The sequence below is a fragment of the Thunnus thynnus genome, chromosome 6 (genome assembly GCF_963924715.1).
Source record: "Thunnus thynnus chromosome 6, fThuThy2.1, whole genome shotgun sequence".
Classification (NCBI taxonomy): domain Eukaryota; kingdom Metazoa; phylum Chordata; class Actinopteri; order Scombriformes; family Scombridae; genus Thunnus; species Thunnus thynnus.
In genome coordinates, this window is record NC_089522.1 from 25,400,427 (window position 1) to 25,422,130 (window position 21,704).

General features: G+C 38.4%; 1 protein-coding gene across 1 annotated transcript; it reads right to left on the bottom strand.

Moving 5' to 3' along the window:
- Positions 1–10,827: 10,827 nt before the first annotated feature.
- Positions 10,828–21,474, bottom strand: nt5dc2 (5'-nucleotidase domain containing 2). The gene is made up of 14 exons (XM_067592932.1): positions 20,997–21,474; positions 17,362–17,546; positions 17,199–17,273; positions 17,057–17,112; positions 16,731–16,824; positions 15,364–15,492; positions 14,829–14,889; positions 14,635–14,737; positions 14,429–14,530; positions 14,163–14,244; positions 13,942–14,028; positions 12,539–12,679; positions 11,969–12,033; positions 10,828–11,446 (listed from the first exon to the last, which is right to left on the bottom strand). The coding sequence occupies exons 1-14, from the start codon at positions 21,457–21,459 to the stop codon at positions 11,185–11,187; spliced, it is 1,905 nt and encodes a 634-aa protein (XP_067449033.1). The 5' UTR covers positions 21,460–21,474; the 3' UTR covers positions 10,828–11,184.
- Between the last annotated feature and the right edge of the window lie 230 nt (positions 21,475–21,704).

Genomic DNA, 21,704 nt, shown 5'->3' on the forward strand with positions numbered 1-21,704 from the left:
TCTGTGCTCAGTGGTTCATTAAAATGTTGCATATGATGCCACACACTTGTGCAACGTGCATCAGGACTCTGACGACAGTTGCTGGGTTGTTTGGTCAACGTCAGTCAAATCTGGTCAAACCACAGCCAGAGTTTTAGGATGTTAAACTCATCATAAACAATATATAACAGCAAAGGAGTCATGACAACAGGGGCAACAACTTTTTGTCAGTCATCTGTTTTAGTAACAGGCTACCACTATCAAATCTATGTTACATATTATATACATACATGATATCATACCTACAGTACTCATCAAAGGTTTGGACACACTTTTTCATTCAAGTGAATGGGAAAGTGTGTCCAAACCTTTGACTTGTACTGTACACATGTACACAGTCTGTTTTATTTATCATGTTGTTTTTTATCCAGATTCTGTTTTATGGATTCATTTATTTGATTCCTTGAATCAAATAAATGAATTTTAGTTTTAAAGGCCTAATCAGGGCTGCAAGGGCTGCAAATTAACTTCAGCTAGACAGTGTAACAATATTAATCTGTATGGTCCCTGTAAATAAACAAATTAAACAAAATAAAATGTGTTGTGTTTGTGTTTGTGTTTTTTAACATATTATTAACTTATTCAGTGATGAATGTTTAATGTTAAAGGGAAACTTTAGATTAAAAAATCATGTTTTCAGGGTATTCTAAAGACTTATAACTAGAGTAACAAAGTCAAGATCTGGGTAATACAGGAAAAATGTTTTTGTTTTGGTATGGCAGCAGAATCCTGCATGATTTGAAGCTAAAGCAGATAAACAAGACATTATTGTAATCTTGGTTACGAAATGATGGTGTTGCTCTGATTTTTTAAATATTGCAAACAGATGACAAAAACATGACTGGACTAATTTCTTTGTATGTGCCTCCAGGCTCAAACTGCTATTAATTTATTAGATGTTATTCAAATGATCAGTATTAGGGCTGAGGGGGCCAAACAGGCTGTTTTTGTTAGGAGTGGCCGATGACCAGGACCTCAACTCTAAAAAAGGTAAAACCTGGGCGAGTGAACAGCCTCTTAAAGAACGAGGTTAATCATTCCACAATATTTATACTGTATCGTGATGAACACACTGCCTATAGCTGCTGTATACTTTCTAAATATTTTGCAGATACTTGACTGAACAAGGAGTACACATACACTCGGATATTTGGAGAGCTGGAGTTTGCGGAGGAAGGGGTGCCATACAAATATTTGAAGGGAGCGAATATTCAAAGGGCAATTGTGCTTTGAAGCATGAGGAAATAAGCTGAGCTTTATCTCTGCAAGCAATTCATTTTCATTACACTTTTCTAACTTCAGTAGCTGACTGAGCGTAAGAGTGCATGACTGAGACCATGGACAACGTAATTATTTGGTTTCTTTGTTTATTTGCTAGTTTGGGATGGTTTAAATGGTCTGTCCAGTAACACTGAACAGAGGAATGTCTGTTACTTCACTTGACTTTACTTTATTGTCACTGCAAGGGAATTGATCACATTTGCTTTGTAATTCAAAACTCCTTCTTACTTCTTCTTCAGTGCAAAAATTACATCGGTTTCACATCCCCTGCTGCATTTGCAGACACGTTTAGTATCTAGATTCCTCTGGCAGACAGCTGAAAGTGAAAAAGTTGCAAAGAAGTTACAGTAAGGGTTTTTGACTGTCTGACTGGGAGGAGTGGAGCGAGCCCACTGAACCGTCCTCCTCCCAATGAGGTCACGTGCCCCTCAGGCCCCTGGGAGCCGCTACAAACAGCCTCACGCACACACTGTGGCCTTTCATAGCCTCTCATTAGAGGGCCAGGATATTATGGTGGACACGGCAGAAGAAAAGAGGTGTTGTTGCAGCGTGCTTGCATCGAATGAGCCCAGTCCCACTTTGTGTTCCACTCTGTTGAGGTTTGAATGCAATTATCAGTTCTCTATATTGTTCCCATTCTTTTCACTTCATTATCCAGAGACTTACTGTATAATCAGCGGGTGACAAGAGAGTTATTATGCATGTTTTTTTTGTTTTTTTTATCCTTCTACCTAAATTTTGAATAACAAAAAAACATTTTAAGGGCTTATCAATTACTTCAAAATGGAGGGACTTCTTTAAAGTACTGGCTTCCAGATCAGTGATGGCAGTCTGTCTTCTTCAGACAATTATGATCTGGTGCAGGATGAAAGTGACAGCTACAGGGACGTGTTGCTCGTTGATCTTTGTTGCACAGAAAGATCTATTTCTGTTTTAATGGATGTGCAGTGCCATACTATCTCCCCATTGTGTCCCTGGCAGCTCCATGATGGATGGTTCCCTGCGACTGAGGAATACTTGTCTTCATGCCAGGTGATCAATAGATGACTCGCCACAGCAGAGACAGACTCGGGCCCGACACCACTCAACTTTTAATCCCCTGGCTGGTGGAGAAATGCCACAAAGTTAAAGGGCAAGTTTTAATCCCTTTGCTTTCAACTCTCAGGGGGTATAGTAAATTTGATAGCTTTCATTTTCCACTGGTCACTACTGCAATATTGACCATTTCGAAATTTATCGATTCCAGAAATGTTTGCAGTGAAAAGGTCAATAAGAAAGTTGAGGATATTTTTATGTTGTGAGTGTCTTAAATGTTAAGTCCATGATTGTGCATTTATTAATGAATTGATGCTGATGAGAATGCAGGCTAACAGTGCCCTCTCCTGGACACCAGGATGTACATCATATCATATTATATCAACAAGAAAAGTAAGGAAATGATGAAATAAAGTCAGTATCTTTAAACTTTTAATCTATTCTGCTTTTTAAGAATGACTAATAATTAAAGGCAATTTTGATACATTTTTCTTAACTTTACAAAAACTGGCCACTTTATTAGGTACATCTGTGCAATCTAATGAAATTTAATACAACAGCTCGGCCATGAATTTTACTTTTATGAAGCTTATAAATTGTCTGTTTTTATTCTGATACATGATACTTCCACTTTATGTTTATAATTGAGGTTGTAGTGGGTGTTGGTGTTGTACTGGAAATTATATTATATTGAAAGGGGTTTCTAATATTTTATCTAATATTTTGTCTGCCCTCGTTTCTGCATAAATGAGGACAGTTTTAAGGTAATTTTGTCACCAAATGTCCAAGTCCAGTTTGTGGCAAGGTGAAGGGTTACCAATTTAATACATTTCCACATATTGAGTTCTATAAGGTCAGAGGAAAATTTAAAAAAAAAAAAAAAAAAGATTTTGCAATTAGTATTATAATTTTTACACATATTGTACAACATTGTGGTCTGTGGGGATCTAAACAACAAGGAAGGTTAATATCAACAAAATGCATGGATTAAAGGTTGTAGTGGGTTTTGGGTTTTCTTGCAGACAGAGTGCATAAATATCATCAAAAATGTGTATTTAAATTATTGAATGCACATTTTTGCTCCTTTTACACATGATTTCATTGCAGTAATTAGGTCAGGCACATTTAAGAGGTTCTTAGAAACCAGGAGAAGATTGCAAGAGCTTTAAAAGTAATTTCACTAAAATGGCCTTCAAAATAAATACCTAAAATTTCTTGTTCTGTTCTCTAATGCGTCAGACTGGCTATTAAAACCAAACCAACTTTTTGTCATATAGACCAGATTGACTGAAGTATGTGTGGGGCCGGAGCCTCCGCATGGGAACAGCAGGTGTCTCCACAAATAGAGGCAAACATTTGCATGTGTCACCCAGAAAATAGCAGACCGTGGTGTCAGAGAGGGCAAGTGGGTTGATGAGTCAGGAAATGTGTGCCCGGTGTCCTGCAGTTTGAGTAATACCAAGCTAATCCGTATCTGAAATATATTACGAGTTATCTTGCAAGTTTTGTTATCAGGGCTTTTTCCCAGCTTGCAGAACACTACCTTGTGTGAGGTTCCCTCCCCTGTATCTATTCTGAATCTATCTGTCATGCAGCTCAGTGGTGCGGAGAAAAAACAACATGTAATCATTATAGAGAGGAACAGCATATAGTGTTTGTCATTTACATTGACTTCATGCTCAATCGAGAATAACCTTTTCATGTATATTCATGAATATTCATAATATCTCAATAATTTGTTCCGGATAATGAGTGAATGCTAAATTGCGGTAAGTTGTAGAATTCCCTACCTTAGCGTGCTATAAGTGCTGTATGTACGGTAATTATGGTAAAACACTTAGGTTTGAATCCATGAATAATAATAATGAATAAAAAAAGGTTGCTTGCCTATGCCGATGAAAGACTGACATGTAATACTTTTCATTCCAGCAAAAAGATGATAAACAAGTGATAAGTAACTGAAACTCAGCATCTGTAAATAGTAGCCTGTAGTTTATACAATTACACCATCAGCACCCTAAAAAATAATGAAAAGGTAGCACATCTCAAATTTCCAAGTCAAGGAAGACAAAGTTATAACATTTCACTTGTTCATTTGGCTCATATCACAATTATTTATTTATTTATTTTGTGATGTGAGCCGAATGATTTGAGATGAGCCACCTTTTCATAATTTTTTTGGAACATGCTCACTGGATTTTGGGTTTAGCACTCCACTGAGAATCCCATCACTGAAACTTCCTTTTCCAATTCACCATCAGTACCCAGTCGGCATTTTTGTCTATTTGCTTTTCTATATATGAACAGAACCAGCATGAAGGAAAAATCAAGATATCATGTCAGCCCTGTTCATACAAACCCTTTACTACAGCAATACGTCAGCACAGTATGGCCACTTTAACACTATCATGCCCTATGATGTCAGCTTTTACAATTTGGCCATTAAACTTTATTGTATACCAATTAATTTTATCTAAATGTTTCACCTGCTTGTAATGTACACAAACCATAACATAGAGTCACAATGATATTATACTACATCTAATTAAATCCTTCTCATTAAAGGATTACTGTGCTGTTGGACTAGGTCAAACTGGGCCACAGGGCAATGTGACAAGACACTTACCTGAATGTTAATGAGGCTAAAATCAAAGAGTGTAGATGTGAGGTGTAAGAAATTCAAATATAACTCATTATTATGCCTGTACAGTCAGGTAGGTAATGAAACTGCTGAACGGGCACCACTAAAAAGGAAACTTGTGATGAGAATCAAGAATAAATATAGAAGCCCGACAGATACAGATACAGTACAGAGGCAGAGAGTGGGTGACTCATTCAAAGCCCATCAAAGAGACTGTACACTTTCGCTCTAATAAGCTGTTTGCCGTGGTCCAGCTGACATCCTCCTCTGAGGAGAGAATGCACATAAATGCAATTTGCAGATGAATAATTCAACAGAAAGGAAAATTATGCATCCAAAAAAAAAAAAGGCCTTAAGTATCAACATGAGGTTTTAAATATTGTTTGTACTGGAATACCTGTATAATAAAGATATCACAAAATACAACCCAGTGACTTTTAATTAAAAAAAAGTGCTGAATCCAGTTGCTAATAAAATATCTCTGCTGTCCAGTCACATAACCACTCTCTCTCTCTCTCTCTCCATGTTCCTATCAGTCACGCAGGTCTCCACAGCTCCACAATGAGCCTTCATTTAATGCAGCTTCTCATCCCTGGCCCACTGACTATGTTAATTATAGCGCAGGCTTGTATTTCAGATCACAGACAGGGCTGTAATTTACAAAGGGTTCAATAACATATTAGACATCAAACTATGGTATGAGGGGGACAACAGCGCAGGAGTGAATAAATTGCACCCTCAAAGAGTGCATCTTCACAGGCTCGCATCTTTGACACAATGCCAAAGGGGCAATCCTATATGTATGACGATGAAAGAGCGGCGTGTCTCAGGAGCAGCCAGTGGCCTCACATAAACGAGCATATAAATAATCCATGTGAAATCTGGCAATGCGTGTGTGGAAACTGACTGGGTGAAATTCTGAGGCTTTTCCACAGCTCCTTTAATATACAATAGAGGCTCATGACGGAAGAAAGTGCTAGGTTCTCCATACTGATACTTTAATAGGCTATCGAGGTGAATAAAACAGAGAAAAAAAAAATGAGTTAAGGGTTGCAGTCGAGCAAACAAAACAACTAGAACAAAAATAAAAGCTGAATAAAAGCCAGAGACTATAAAATTCTTATAATAAAAGTAGCGACAGTCAAAAGGATCCTGCTTATATCAGGATCAACAGTTCAGGTAGATTGTTACAGACCAGCTTCGGAAGCAATCAATTAAACCTTTAAAGTCACTTCCAAAACAAAAAGGCAACTAATGAAGTATCATTAGAAAGAGATGTGGTCCCATCTGTTGGTTTTGGTCTGTTAGGCAGATGGCCGCCTACCTAGAGCCTCGTTCTGCTTGAGGTTTCTTCCCATTAAAAGGGAGTTTTTCCTTACCGCTGTCGCCAAGTGCTTGGTCATGGGGGAATGTTGGATCTCTGTAAAATAAAGAGTCCGGTCTAGACCTGCTTTATGAGAAAAGTGCCCTGAGATAACTTCTGTTGTGATTTGGTGCTATATACATATAAATAGGAATTGAAAAAAATTTTGAATTGTTGCAGTATTTCAGCACAGTGGAGCCATCATAACGCCACATGATAAAAGCAGGTAAACAGCAGCAGTTAAGGTGAGGAAAGATAAACACATGTATAATCCAATATAGTGCACATCACTGAAATTCAAGACAGGTCCAGTTTCAGCATGGTGCCTGAGATGAAGCAATGACTGGACAGAAGTAATTAGTATGCTGTTCATGACTGAGCAGCAGGAAAACTAAAATTAATTCTTGAAGCATGTTTAATACATCCAGTTAGCAGTTTAGACACGGAGGGAATTTGGCTACTAAAGCCTATAATAAGGATTTCACTATTGTCTGAATTGTCCAGTAAAAATGTCACAGGTATAGTATTAATTCGTGAAAATATCTTAAATGATTAATTTAAAAATTATTTATATGCACCCAAAAGATGTGTGTTTTTTATTTGTTTCCATCACACACTTTATTACTATCATAGTACTTTTAAATTTATAAGTGTCTGGTTCATTTTTGCATGTGTTTTAATGTCCTTCCATGCAAAAACATGCAAAGACTGAGATATGGTGTAATTATATTATAAAATTTACAAGTTTTCACTGTTGCAGTGTGATATCACAAAGAAGCCAATAAAGACCCGTAATTCATATGACACTGTACATCCAGTTTCATTTAACCCTTAAGACAAAATAAAGACAAAATAACAACAAAAACTATTTGGGGCAAATGGTGATTTAACCTTTTTCATACAGACTAATAGCTCTCATCATGTGACATCTGATTAATAATTACACAACAGTGATTCCAAACTGCCACGCTACAGGACGTTGGCAGGGGCCAATTAGTCGCTGCCCTGAGGCCTCTCACCACTGCTCATCTCCCCCGACTCTGTGTGTTATAGCCAAAACTCAGATTTCCAATCCCACCAAGCTTTAATTTATCTGCTTTTTCTTTGTTAGTTGGCTGAAAGGAATACAAACCTCATGAATTAGCAAATATGTTAGGGTTTTTTATAATGTTTTGCAGAAGAACAAGAACGATAATACAGTAAAAACAAACAAGTCTGTGTTTTCTCTGCGGGGTTGCTCTCTGTTTTTTTTTTTACTTTCAAGGGCACAAAGAAGGAATATCCTCTGCAGCGGGGAAATCTTCCTACAATGAGCCAGAGATCCTAACGTTGCTCAGCTGTAAAAGTAAAAGGTCCCGTTACATTTAATAATAGAAGAGGCTGCTGGGTAGAAGGACGGGCTGCCAGAGCACACAATCCTCTGAGTGCACAGCCTCCCGTGGCCAACATAGTGACAGACACAGAGGCACTCAGCTGGAAGCATAAAGAAATGACGGAAGGGAGGGTTCTATGAGGAAAAGAAGGAACGGAGTGACTCAGAGGTGAGAAAATGAAGCAGCGAGGGTGGAAAAGGGAAAGGGGAAAAAAAGTCTATAGAAAGATGAAAGAGAAATGATGAGGAAGTGGAACTGCAAACGGATGGAGTGGTGTGGTTTAGAGAAATCCTGGATGGAAGCAATGAAGGATGAAGGGTTGCAAGGACGGGATGGATAAAGCTCGCTGGCAAAAGGATGGACTGATTTAAGAAAGTAAAATCTGTGCAATCATTCAGAGCTGCCCCGTGAGGATCGTATATCAGCTGATGAGTCTAAAGAGTGCATAATAAAAACAGGATTTATTCCCGCTCGCTTGTTTTTTCTGCTGTTGTCAGTAAAGTGAGGCTTTAGGCTTTCTTGCCTGATTCCAAAGGCATCAAAGAGAGGTCAGCTGATGTGAGAGAAAAGTTTGTCCTGGAAGCTTCTGCTGCTCAGGTGCAGGCTTTATTCACTGAAGGCAGGCAGCCATGAAAATGAGTGAAACACCAGTCAGCCCCGCAGAAACACAGATGCACCACTGAAGATCGCATGAGGCATTCAGTAAACAAACATTGCAGCATTTTTAAACAGGCAAAACTTATCTTTATGAAGTATTTCAATTCAAAACTATGTTAAATGATCATCAACCACCAGAGATAAATATGACCTGAAACCAGTAGTGGATCTGGGTATCATCAAGTTTAAAATAAGATCCTGGTATTAGGGGAAAAGAGAGATACACCGCAACAACAAAAGAAAGCAAAAAAGACCTGACACCTTTTCTATTTCTGGTCTAAGAATATCTCACTAATAAAAAAATTAGACACCCATCTCCATTACCTGAAACAAACAGCCAGTATTTCCAGTAAATGAGATGGGTCCAGTTTCTACAGTTTTGTAAGTCCTTCCTTCTTTAAAGCACTGAATCTTCACTTTTCCTTAGTTTCATTAAACACAACCTAAAATAGGCAATGCCATGTTTCTAGATGCTATAATGTGATACAATTATATTTTTCCATTGCCTTTTCAGTGAATAAACATGTGTTTTATCTTTCTAGTCCATGATGGAACAAAACAAACAGAGGAGACCTGTATTCTCATATTTTTGGTAGGATTCTGAAATACAAGGGGGGAAAAAGTTAAATATATAATCACAATGAAGATTGTGTTTCATGCACAAGAACATGCCCAAAGAGAATTTAACACGCAGCCAACAAGGATCGTGTCAAGAGGTGGTGACGTGTAAAAAGATGTAGTCTATTACTCATGCTGGAGGGTCAAACAACACGGATAGTCATCATGGATAGTCTCAGTTAACCACAGATGGATCAATAGCTTGGATGATTTAGACTGAGAGAAAATGTCATGCTGTCATAAAATGGAACATAAATCTATAAATCCTGAACAGGAATTGAGGAACAATTTATAATTGAATGTCACGGATTGAATGTGACCATTTGAAGATATTTACTAGAAAATAACTATAATTTTCAAAACAATGTAGAATATTTTTGTAAAACATCTTTTATTTAGACATGATAAGTGTTTTGTCAGATTATGATTTCGGTGGAGAGACATAAACAACAGCTCTGGAAAATTTTGCCTACCTTGAGGTGACCCTGCATGGCCCCAGTTTGTGCCTGTAATGCTACATAAACTGGGGCTCAGGTGACTCTAACATATTTTTAATGACACAATGGGGTGATAATAGCCACATGTGACACACCTGCGGTGACATAATGGAAAACACATTTTGCTTTTCGGTATTTTGCTTTTAAGTCACCTAATATAAAGGGATAAAGAAAGGGTGCCAAAATGAAATGGTTTTGCTGCCATATTCCTCTAAAAAGATATTAAAAAATAAACAATCTCATAGGCTAAATATATCTGGAGACGAACCCCAACTTCGCTATCACATGTAAGAGTCCTGTCAGCGGTCAATATGCGAGAATTGATTATAATGGCGTCTCGGAACCAAACTTTTGGCTTATCTTACAGGCTAGAAAATAGGCATGAAAAGAAAGAAGGAATAAAAATATTGCCATGCAACTATGAATAAATGATTTCATTGACTCTATGCGTAGAGAGAGGTTTGTTCATTAATAATTACACACATCATTAATACAGCATATATGCACCTTAATCAACACAAACGTCCGTGAGATAGCAGCTACACGAATGATTCCTGCGCGGGACAGCACGACTAAACTTCACTAAGACCGCTATACTCGCACTTCCAGCGATTAAATTTCATCTGAAACTACTGTACACTTCTGCCACATTAAAAAAACAACTACATCGATATTTTGCTGCCCAAACCCCCCGACTTATAGCAAGCAGACAGTACGTTACCTTTACTGTTGTCTTCAGTCAGGCGGCTGGATGTGAATGAGTTAGTGATGCTGAGTACGGTGGTGATGAATGGATGCTGCGCTGCCTAGCAACCAAACGACCAATGGAATAAACGCAAACATATACGATATGCACAACTCACTATATGCATTTACTGGATTAAATGTTAGTCTCCAGGCAAGGATATACTCGCTCTGTTCAGAGAGTTTGACACTAGCTTTCATCTTCTGAAAGGGGAAAGTTTCTCCGTGTTCACCTTAAATCAGATTTTGAGACAGTAGAAACATGATTTGTGACATCATAGCTAGTTTTGAACTAACCAACAACTTTTGGAATGAAAAATATTAGCATTTTCAGAGATTCTGGATTTTTAAGTGAGGGAGAAAGAGTAGATCTAATTTTAAGGATTTTAACAAGGTAACTGATCCTTTCTTTGTGGAAAAACCATATTAGACATAAATTATTATTCAAAGCAGAGTATTTGTATTCTTAAAACATGTCTGAAGGGGATCTTTAAAGGTAACTTGCATCATTGTCATTTACCTGTTATCACATGGGAATGAGTTATAAGGGTTAATAACAGATCAACACATAAAACATGCCCGGTTTTACTTCTTTATTTGTTGTAATTGTGCGACTGCAGCTCAATATTGCTAATATCCATAAAACTCAGGTAAAACACTGAATGTCTGTTAAACTTGTACCATAACACGTTTAACTGAATTGCAATACTTCCTAGACAACAGCTAAATCTACAGCACCCTCTAGTGAATTCAGTGGGTAAGTGGGTCACTACAGCATTGCTTTGTAGAGGAGGCTGTGCGGTACCTTCCTCGGCTAAAAAGAATCCCTACTATATGAAAGAGATCCTCAGGCTACGTCAAGTATTCTCCAAGCCTAAAATTTCATTCATTTCAGGATTTCATTCCTGAAATCAGTCACTGAGGAGAGCCCAGCTCTCATCGTATGTGAGACATTTCCTCCAGGAAAGGTATCTTCATGCAGCCTGTGCAGAGCTGATCCATCCACAGAGGAGCCTCGTGCTGCAGAGGGGTGCGGCGTGGGTAGAAAGTGTAGGAAAGGTCATAGTTCAAAAGACAGCTGAGGGAGGCCATGTAGACATCTGAGAAGCGACACAGACGTCTGGAAAAGTAAGTGGGGTTGTGACACGTTCTGAAGATGCTGCCGAACTGAGGGTTGAAAAAGTTCTTTGTCATCACCCTGGGACATAAAAGGATAAGGTATTAGTTGAAATGATTTGAAGAATGTATGTATTAATATACTTTCAGATAATTTACCTAAGTTGAAATACATATACCATAAAGTAAAACTACTCAATCACCAGAGAGTCTTGCATTCCTAAAAGTCCTATAAATATCAGAAGTACTCACTACGCAGGCCCATGTTATTATGTTACTGTTAATATCATGCAATTATTATTACTAATACTTTAACATGTAAACAGAATTTCAATGCTGTAGCTGATCGAGTTAGAGCTAATTTTAAATATCTTATATGGTCAGTATAGTTATCTTAATCTACAGATTATGTGGTAACTGTAAAATAAACATAGTGGTGTAGAATTAAACTGAAAGGCTTGAGTAAAGTACAAGTACCTCAGCATTGTGCCTAAGTGCATTACTTGAGTAAATGTATTTAGTTACTATGTACAACTGCACATATTTGATAAAAGCAGGGTCATTGGGTTGATTGGGAGTGAAGGTCTGAGATAATGACACTCACCTGAGTTCCTCTCTCTCCTTCTGCCATTCCTGAAGAACCTGCTGAGACTCTGCGTCCCGATGTGTCTAGGATATTGAAGAATACAACTGTATGATTCAATTCAATTAATGCACATACTGTATATGATGTGTGTGTGTGTTATATTGTGTTTATGATGAGTATGAGTATATTCTTTGGTCACCAAAGTGAAAATGTTGTTTTTACTGAATTTTTATGCTTTTTTTCTTTGAGGTTCCTTCATATTACAGGCAACTAGGGCTTGTAAACAGAAGTTATGTGGACTGACAAGCAGCTCCATAACTGACTATTGTTTCACATCCTGTTTTTCAACATGACCACACACAAGTTAAGAAACCACTAAACGTCATTGAGGATTGAAGTTTGCCATCAATTTATTTCAAAGCATGACTAACTGGCTATGAAATGTCAACATATGAGGTTGTTTCATGCTGTTGGCAAAGACTAGACGAGATTTTTAGGCGTGTCAGGATGTGCGCATGTGGTCATAAGTGAAAACAAATTAATTATTGAGAGTGAATTCTCCAAACAGGCCTGGGATTAATGTCTCACCTGTAAGCGTTCCATCAGGCCGGTTAGAGCCTGCAGCCAGGTGAGGTTGAGAGCGTACTGGTTTGTGCTCACCACTTTGGTTTCATGCTCCAGCTCAGGTACTATGGCTGCTGTACGCCAGCCATGTCGCAACATCAGGTCCTGCCACAACAAGTAAAATAGTTTTGGTCAAATTTCTGCCAATAAAATTATGACCTGTAGTATCCTGCAAGGACGCATCAAGAAATTACATTGGTTATCTTTATTTAAGAGAGAAACAGCAGAACACAACAGGGGAATTACACCCGGAGCAACATATTTAGTTCCTTCCTCAGACCTCTGAGAACATACGTTTAGTCATCTTCTGAGCAGAAACCCAAAATATACTGAGCAGGAAGATGTTTTATTAGAAGGCGTCTTATATTTCATTCGTTCTGGATGTCTTCGTATTATGAGTTTAACAGTGGCTTCCCGCTAATTAGAGAACAGATTAGATAGAAAAGTGTTGCTGCTGGGTTACAACCCAGTAGGCCCCTTAGACCTTTAGGAAACAGTCAGCTGGTAGTGCCTCAAGTCAAAACCAAACAGGTTGAAGCTGCTTTTAGCAACTTTCCTGCACACAAATGGAACCAACTACTGGATGATCTTCTGCACACCAAATTTAGCCACTCTCAAATCTAATTTCAAAAACTCTTCTGTTTCCCCATGCCTTGATTGATTGGTATACTACTGTATTTAAATTCCTCTGAACATGGAGTACCATATCTTATTGCTGCAAATTGATTTTATTTTGTTTTTAAATGTTGTTCTCATGCATTTCTTCACCTCATGTAAAGCACTTTCTATGTTGCCTATGTTTGAAAGGTGCTATGCACATAAAGTTGCCTTGCCATGCCTTCAATGCTAATTAGACACACAAAAGAGTACTTGAACAATGTATATGTTTTTTGCTAATTTGTTTGTATACCCTCTACATGGTAATCCATGCCATTAATTCTACATTTCTGAGGCAGTCTGTACTGCCATCTAGTGTTTGAAATTTGCACCCTGTAGCTCGCTCTGGCCCCACCCAAAGTCCAAATTGGAACTTTTCAGAGTTGTGTAATAGTTGGACACTAGCTTTAGGTAAATACAGTATGTAATTGGTTCAACATGTCAGTCTGTGGTAGAACATATTTATTTTTCCTGTCAAGACTGCAAAAGTAGCAGTGTGCACATCTGGATTTCTGGCTTGGACTGAACATGCACATTAAATCATGTATAAAAGACATGATTATAATACTTCATAATACTGCTGAATGACATTTCACCAGTTCTGAAAATAACATTTCTTGTAAATTTCCCACTTTGGGAGGAAATGGGTAAAACATTAGATAAATAACATGCATTAAATACATAGAAAACCACCATGCTTTGACACTTACAGCTAAATCACTGTAGAGGTGGTCTCCAAAGTAGAGAACCTTTGATCCTCGCCAGCCCGTCAGTCTGAGGAAGTCAAACAGGTTTCCCTGAATCACAAGACAAAGAAAGTTGTTCTCCTTAGTTCATTTAGACACAGAGTATAACAAGTAAAAACATGTAACATTTAAGCCAGAGGGAGCCCAATAAGACAACATTCAGCTTTGCCTGAAATAATACAAACCTGTTTGTAGATCTGTCCTTTGTCCAAACTCTTTATCTTCTCCCACCGGAGGTCTCCATTTCCATCCAAGCGTCTGAAAGGTCTGTAAGAGAACCCATTTTAAGTACACTGCTGACATTACACTCAAAAACAAGAAAGAAAGTTAAGTGAGTGTATCAGGTTTGATGCTTTTAGTGAAAAGTACTAAGTTTTGAAACAAAGAAACTTTCCTGAATCAGATGGCACTCATCATACTTAGGAACACTTAATTGAAAGCATTTACTCACTTGATACAGTCAGTGAAGAAATGAGGTTTGTCTGCTTGTACAATAACAACATCGAAGAAGTCTCTCCAGTTTTTTCCCACCATGTGTTTCATTCCTTTATCACTGCGCACAGGGAAAAAAAACCCAAAAAACATGATTATAACAATCCCTAATTCTGAGTCAGAGTAGACTCATGAAAACGTGGGCCTCAGATGAACAAAACTTACACAAAGCTGAAGGGACTGTTGGTAATGAGGAAGAGCTTCTTTCCATGACTGACTAATTGGTGCAAGACAGCATCTGTCTCTTCTCCTCTCAGAATGAACTTATCTGTGAAGAGGAGGAAGACAACTCAAAGTGTAGCAGTCATGTTTTTGTACATGTTCTGACTTGACACAATAATAAGAAATGGATTTCTTACCGAGATCTTGCATGACCCATTTGTACATGTAGCCTTTGAGGTGAACCATGCCAATTGCTTCCTGAGGATAAAGTAAGTGTTACATAGAGGTAACAGCTTTTTACAACAACAGTTGACGGTAATCTCTTTGATCCAATATGAGTATTTGCTGCTAGGATATATCTCCAAACTACAGTCACTCAGAAAGAAATGGTCCAGTATGTGAAAATGCTTAAGAACCTCACAGTTGGCATGTTTTTCTATCAAAGCAGATATTATGGTGAAGTAGCTGTAGTGCACTGTAACTAGAAACCCTTGCACCTCAGGACCAAGAGGAAAAGCAGTAATTGTTCTTTGTTCTACCCGACGAGAGTCCATTGCAAACTTTAACTGAGCTCAGCAGATTCCAGAGCCTCCAGCTGGAGCATCACAGAGTATGAAAACAGTGAAATACACTAGGTCGGTATACTTTATCAGTATGAGCTAGAGGGCGAGGACGGGACTAAAAACATAGTGTGTAACATTTAATACCGTGAGAGTTGGAAGGCATACTCACCGACACGTCCTTAAAGAGGTGAACTGGATCGTAATCAATGTCATTGGTGACGAAAAAATCATTTACAACAGCCAAGAGAGTCATCTCAGGAATGGAGAAGATGTCCATGAACTGCTTCACCTTTGGTCCCTATGTTACAAAACACATATAAATACTTGATATTTATTTCTGCTTGTTTACAAGGAACGCAGTATATGTTTGTGAACTTTTAAAATTAGCGTTTATTATAGTCCCTGTGAACTTTTGAATAATTCTCTGATCTCCACAAAAACTACCCACGGACAGGAAGTCCCCGGCTGAGATGAGAGTCTCACCAAAACTATTTGGAGAAGGACCATTTTCAGTAGGATTACAAGATGGAGAGGCACATTTCCTGTGACAGGAAAGCACTTAACAAGCCTGATGAACTAAAAACTATTTGACCCTGATTCAAAACATCAGAGCCCAAACTGTTCCCTAATGAGCAAACAGAACAGTTTAACCTTTGTAACTGTCAGATCCAAAAGAGATTAGTACTTTGTGAGAGTGATGAAGTGCTGCTGTTAAAAAAAAAAAAAATCTGAAGTATTTTGTTGGACACAGTTTTTATTAGTCAGCTTTCTTTGACACTGGAACATTGCCTTCCAGCTGACTCATGACGACAATGGAAAATGAGATTACAAAACTCACCATCAGTGCTTATGCAATAGTAAAGCCATGCAGAGCCAGACACTTGAAATCTCTGTGGACGGTAACATGTTTAATCCTGAACTACATCCTTGTTTGAGAGTAGTTGGATAAGATTATAACAGATGTGTTGTTCTCGTATTGTTATGAAGAGCTTTCTCATCTGTGCCAAACTATTAAAACAGGTTGGATGATTCAACAAAAAGTGTATTTCATAGCTTACATACACTCACAAACCACTTTATTAGGAACACCTGAGCAATCTGTTATGTCCTGTTCTGTGTAATGCAATCCAATACAACAGCTCTGCCATTAATTCAACTTTTACAAAGCTTATACACATTTTCTGTTTTTGTTGACATTGTCAGAAACATGATAATTATACTTTATGTTTATTAGTGAGGTTGCAATGGGTCGTGGTGGTGTCATTATATTGAAAAGTGTAATATTTTGTCCACCCCCATTAACATACATGAGGGGGTAAATAGAAAATATCTGAATGCAATGGGCAATAAATGTAATAAATATCAGGAAGCTTTCTATACGAAACTCTAGTTTAAAGTTATTATAAATATTCAAAGCCTCTGATATCAGGTCTTCACTCCACATAGCTGAAGTTAAGCATCTGATACAGATTATCAAATTGTACTCAATTTACTGTATACTACCATGTAGTGTGCAGTAAAAAACATTCTCCTCACCTTTCCATAGAAGCCGCTGTCCTGCTGCAGGGGTACATGGTAAGTCCCCCCATATAGCTGCAGGACTTCATCATCTGGCACTGCGCTCAGGCCCCTAGGAGCATGATACAAGAAGGAATGTACTCAAGCTTAAAAAACACACAACATTATCAGACAATACAAATAGTGATTTTGCCTTCAGCAGCACGGATTTAGATAAAGAAACAGATAAAAATCCATGTGACATACATGTATATGGATCATAATTAATTAATTGTGCATTTCAGTATTGTCTGAAAGTCTTACTAGTATTTTATGACCTGTACACTCAGCAGTCAACCTCTTACCTGTATACTGTTCCTGGTTGAATGTAGTGGAAGGCGTCTATCTTCATCAGAAGACCCTACAAGAGCAGGTGAAAAAAAACCCATGTGATTATCTGTACAGAACAATGCAGAGATTTCCCATTATTGATGTAAAAGAATTTACCTTTTGGATATCATAGTGAAGGCCTCGAGCAGCAAAGTTGGGAATGTAATCATATTTGCGGATATCTTCAGGGTACTGTGGAGCAGGAGGTCAAAAATGAATGAACTCATGTGAACCTAAAATGAGCTGTAAAGCAAATATACTTAAACAAACTAACACACACCTTGAAATGCTCGATGAGGAAGCCTCTTGCCGTATTGTAGATCATCGTGTTGAGTGCATTTGAGTACAGAGCCAGCGTGTAGTCATAATCGAAGCCGTAGATGTCCACTTCGGCCAGGCTGACCTCGTTGTTAGCGTAGATGGTGGAGGAGTTGAGGAGGTTACAAGCTCCTGGTGGGATCAGGTCTGAACCAGGGAGAGCAGATGGGAAACTCTCATTCAAATTAAACAAGTAAAGCTCAAAGTGTTTTCATCTCAGAGAGGGCGAGGTTAGGCTATTCACAATGTCTGATTTAATGTAAAAAAAACAAAACAGTAATATTCTTTTTTTAATTTTTAAGGATTATGAATCTTGCTGAGTATGCACTTCTGGAGGGAGGAAAAAAGTGACTGCTGCCATTTTCAATCTAGTGAAGCTGGCAAGCTCAACGGCGGTTGCGTAATGTGTGATTATAGGATGCCAACTGACTCTTCGCTCTACTAAGTAAATCCAAAAAACAACATTTTGTAACCACCCTTATTAAATCAAGATTATTTAATCCGTCACTGACTGGGAAAGTCATTACCACAATATTCATTACCTCTAGAAACAGAAGTTCATTATCTGTTTTGTTTGTTTTGCTGGCCACTTTTGATAAATACAACAGTCATGCGGCTGACACATGGACACAGATTAAACAGTTTACAATCTGCTCCCGAGACAGTCTCTAATACCCTGACTGGAATATGAGCTCAGGACTGTGTCACTTTCAGTATATACAGCAGGAGAAAATGGGCCATGGCCTTCTGGGACAGTTCAATAAGGGTTGCAGCCGGGCAGCAGGCAGGCATGCATTTACTAACCCTGAGAGTATTTTCCCTCTAGCCGCTCACTGCTATTGGAAATGCTGTTCTTTCCAGTGCTGAGTCACAACTCAAAAGATTGGATCCGTGAAGTCACTGGTTTATCCAAGAATCACTGTTCAACTTTAAATAAAACTTATCATGTTGAGAATTAATGCTTTGATTTGGCAACGAGTCAGACAGTGAGAAAAAACTTCAATATAAATTATATAGGCCTATATTTTGTATATTCTATATAATACATATAAACAAAATGTATATTAACTACAAAGAGAAGCAGTAAGATGCCATATAACCAGTGGTGGAATGTGAGTACATTTACTCAAGTACTGCACTTCATAACAACTGTGAGGTACTTCACTTGTGTATTTCCATTTTATGTTCCATTATACTGTATTTCTATTCCGTATTTAGGGTTCTTGGTTCAAACCCACTGTCCAGCTGGGGCCTTCCTGTGTGGAGTTTGCATGTTCTCCCCGTGCCTGCGTGGGTGGGTTCTCTCCGGATACTCTGGCTTCCTCCCACAAACCGTAAACATGCAGCTTAGGTTAAATGGTGTCTTTAATTTGCCTGTAGGTGTGAATGTGAGTGTGAACGGCTGTCTGTCTCTCTACTACATGTTAGCCCTTTGATTGACTGGCGACCCGACCAGGGTGTACCCCGCCTCTCGCCAAATGTCAGCTGAGATCGGCTCCAGCCCCCCCCCCCCCCCCCAGTGACCCTCTAGAGGACAAGCGGTAAAGAAAATGAATGAATGAATGAATGAATATACTGTATCTCTGGAGGTAAATACTGCACTTTTCACTTTAGAACATTTATCTGACAGTAACAGCTATACTTACTAGATAGTTTGCAAATTAAGATTTCAGATACAGTACAAAACATAAGGTCAGTTTAATAATTGTTACGCATTGTTGCAGATTAAACTGCCAACATTTAAATGTTGTTTACATGTTAGTGAATCAGTAATAATAATCATATAGAGCTAAAGGGGTCATTCTGCTTCACATAGAGTACTTTTATTTTTGATACTTAAATAATAAGAAGCTTACATTTTAGTTATAATATTTATTTTCTACTTAAAGTCCCCGTCCATTCAAACACGTGTTTTACTTATTGTTACTTCAGTTAGATGCTTCATTGTGCAGAATGATTTATGTGCAGAGGTTAAAACTAGAAGACTTTTTGAAACCTGGAGAAAGTTGGACATCTCATTTGGCCTATGAGCAGGATTTGTGACAAAACAACTAGTTTGGAGGCTGACTGTGGTCCAATATTTAACTTACACGAGTGTGGGAACTTGAAGCCTCCAGTGTACATACACTAGGAATGGACTTCTCAGCAAAAGGGGGAAACATCTTTTGTCAAGCAGTTAAACACTTTAAATGAGCATTTTTGCATATTCATTGATTCTGTATTTGTCATTGAGTGGATAAAGGATAGATTTGAGGCTTTTTTTGAGGTAATTATACTTTTTTGAGGACAAAACATAATAGACACATATTATTCCAAGCAGAGTATTTTTATATATCTTACAAAATGTCTGAAGGAGATCTTTAAGCAGGAATTTGAATGCAGGGCTTTTACTTGTAATTGAGTATTTTTGCAAAACATCAGAATACTTCAGACCATATGGCCCAGCCCTACAGCCAACGTAGGTCTCGGCCATATGGTCAAAATGTATAACAACAACTCTGAAAAGCAATTTGATAATAGTAACACACAGCTATGTGTTTACTGAATATGGGTAGAATTAACTACATATCATAAGTTTTTGTCAAGCTTTCAGTTTCAAAAAGAATTCCTCTTTTTCATGCCTCATTTTGCTGGACACTGTCAACTTTATTTTGATTATGAGGCTACTTTACACCAGCTGCATCTCTTTTTATTCTTCTTCCTACAGTTGAATGTTTGAGCTTCACTGTGCAGAATGATGCACTTGCAGAGTTTAACACTGGAAGGCTGTTTTCACATTTATCTGCTGAAAGTGGAAAGTTTATCTGAGCTCATTGAAAATCCAATTTTAAAGGGGTGAGCCTGCAAGCAGGATTTGTGACATCACAAATAGTTTGGGTGCCAATCCTGGTTCAATACTCAACTTACACAAGTGTGATATAGAAACTTAAAACCTCCAGTGCACACACTGAGAATGGACTATATAGTTAAGTAGGAGACATCTTGTGTCCAGCAGCTAAACTTCTTAAATGAAATATATTTATATATTCCTAGATTGTGTAATTCTTATTAAGGGAGAATGAGTAGTGGGTGTAATTTTCAGGATTTAAACAAGATAATTTAACTTTTTGGGGGGAAAAGCCATATCAAACAAAATTATTATTCAAGGCAGATGCATGACATGACATAACTCTAAAATCGCTAATAGCAAAATGAAATGACTACCAAACACATATATGGCCATATATACAAATGAGTTGTTTTTAAGACCAAATCCTGCAAATTTGAGAAACTGTTGGGGAGCAAATGAACCCCCACTTGACTTCTTATCAACGTGTCGTTTTATTTTAAAACTGCACAAAGTTATTTAAACTTAATCCTGACATGCATTTGAAATGGAGGAACCACCAGCATTAATGTGCCATCTGTGCGGCTATTTGGAAAGAGGATGAACACACAAAATGTCTTCAGAGTGAGCTGCTACATGTTGATGCTGCTGGGAACACACACACACACACACACACACACACACACACACACAGCCCTGATGACGTGGATGGTTACCGGTAACTTCACATGCCGTTGCTATTTGGGACAAGTGGGGATCCTCATGCTTACCGTAAACCATCCGTTTTGTGTCATTGTAACGAGCCCACAGTTGAGACTTCTGGTCCACTGGAGCAGCGGAGGAGCTGTATAACCGTCTCCTTACACCAGTAACACCGGGAGCACCCGCGGGCTCCTCGGGTCGCTTCTCTCCCCCAGTCGTGGATCTGTAAGGAGGTTCGCTGGAGGAGGGCACGTCGCCAGTGCTCGGTCTGGTGGAATCCGAGCGGCAACTTTGTTCTTTTGTTTTTCCGCAGCCATGCTTTCCTCCTCCAGACACCCTGCATGTGGTAGAAAGTCTGTTTACTTTAGGGGATCTGGCAAGAGGAGGTGTCCTGTTTCCTTTAGTCCATAATGTTCGGGTCAAGACTGTACCCGCTGTCTTGAGAGACATTTTAATGTGCAAAGCAAACACACCTAAAAACTGCTGCCTCTGCAGGCTGTAACTAGCAAGCCGATGAAAACATTCCCTCATTTCATTTTAGCCACGCCCCGCGTGCCCACGCCTCTCTATTTAAAGAGGAGGGTCTTCAGTACCTGCAGCCAATCAGAACCGTAGACCAGTGGCTCTCAAACTTTGATAACATTTTGTTCCAGTGTCACCCACATGATAAGATGTTTGCTTTTAGATATTTTCTAACGGAAAGTGTATGAAACCCATGCGCGAAATACTTTTCTAATATTCTTTTACTAATATTCTGTCATTGTATTACTAATGGA

Bases quoted from the DNA above. Each gene is read 5' to 3' on its own strand.
- nt5dc2 (XM_067592932.1), bottom strand. From the start codon at position 21,459: ATGAGGGAATGTTTTCATCGGCTTGCTAGTTACAGCCTGCAGAGGCAG. The intron at 17,113-17,198 runs GTAAATTCTTTT...CTGCTCTTGTAG, and splicing joins TTCACTATGATATCCAAAAG to GGTCTTCTGATGAAGATAGA. The intron at 11,447-11,968 runs GTGAGTGTCATT...TTTATGTCCCAG, and splicing joins AAGGAGAGAGAGGAACTCAG to GGTGATGACAAAGAACTTTT.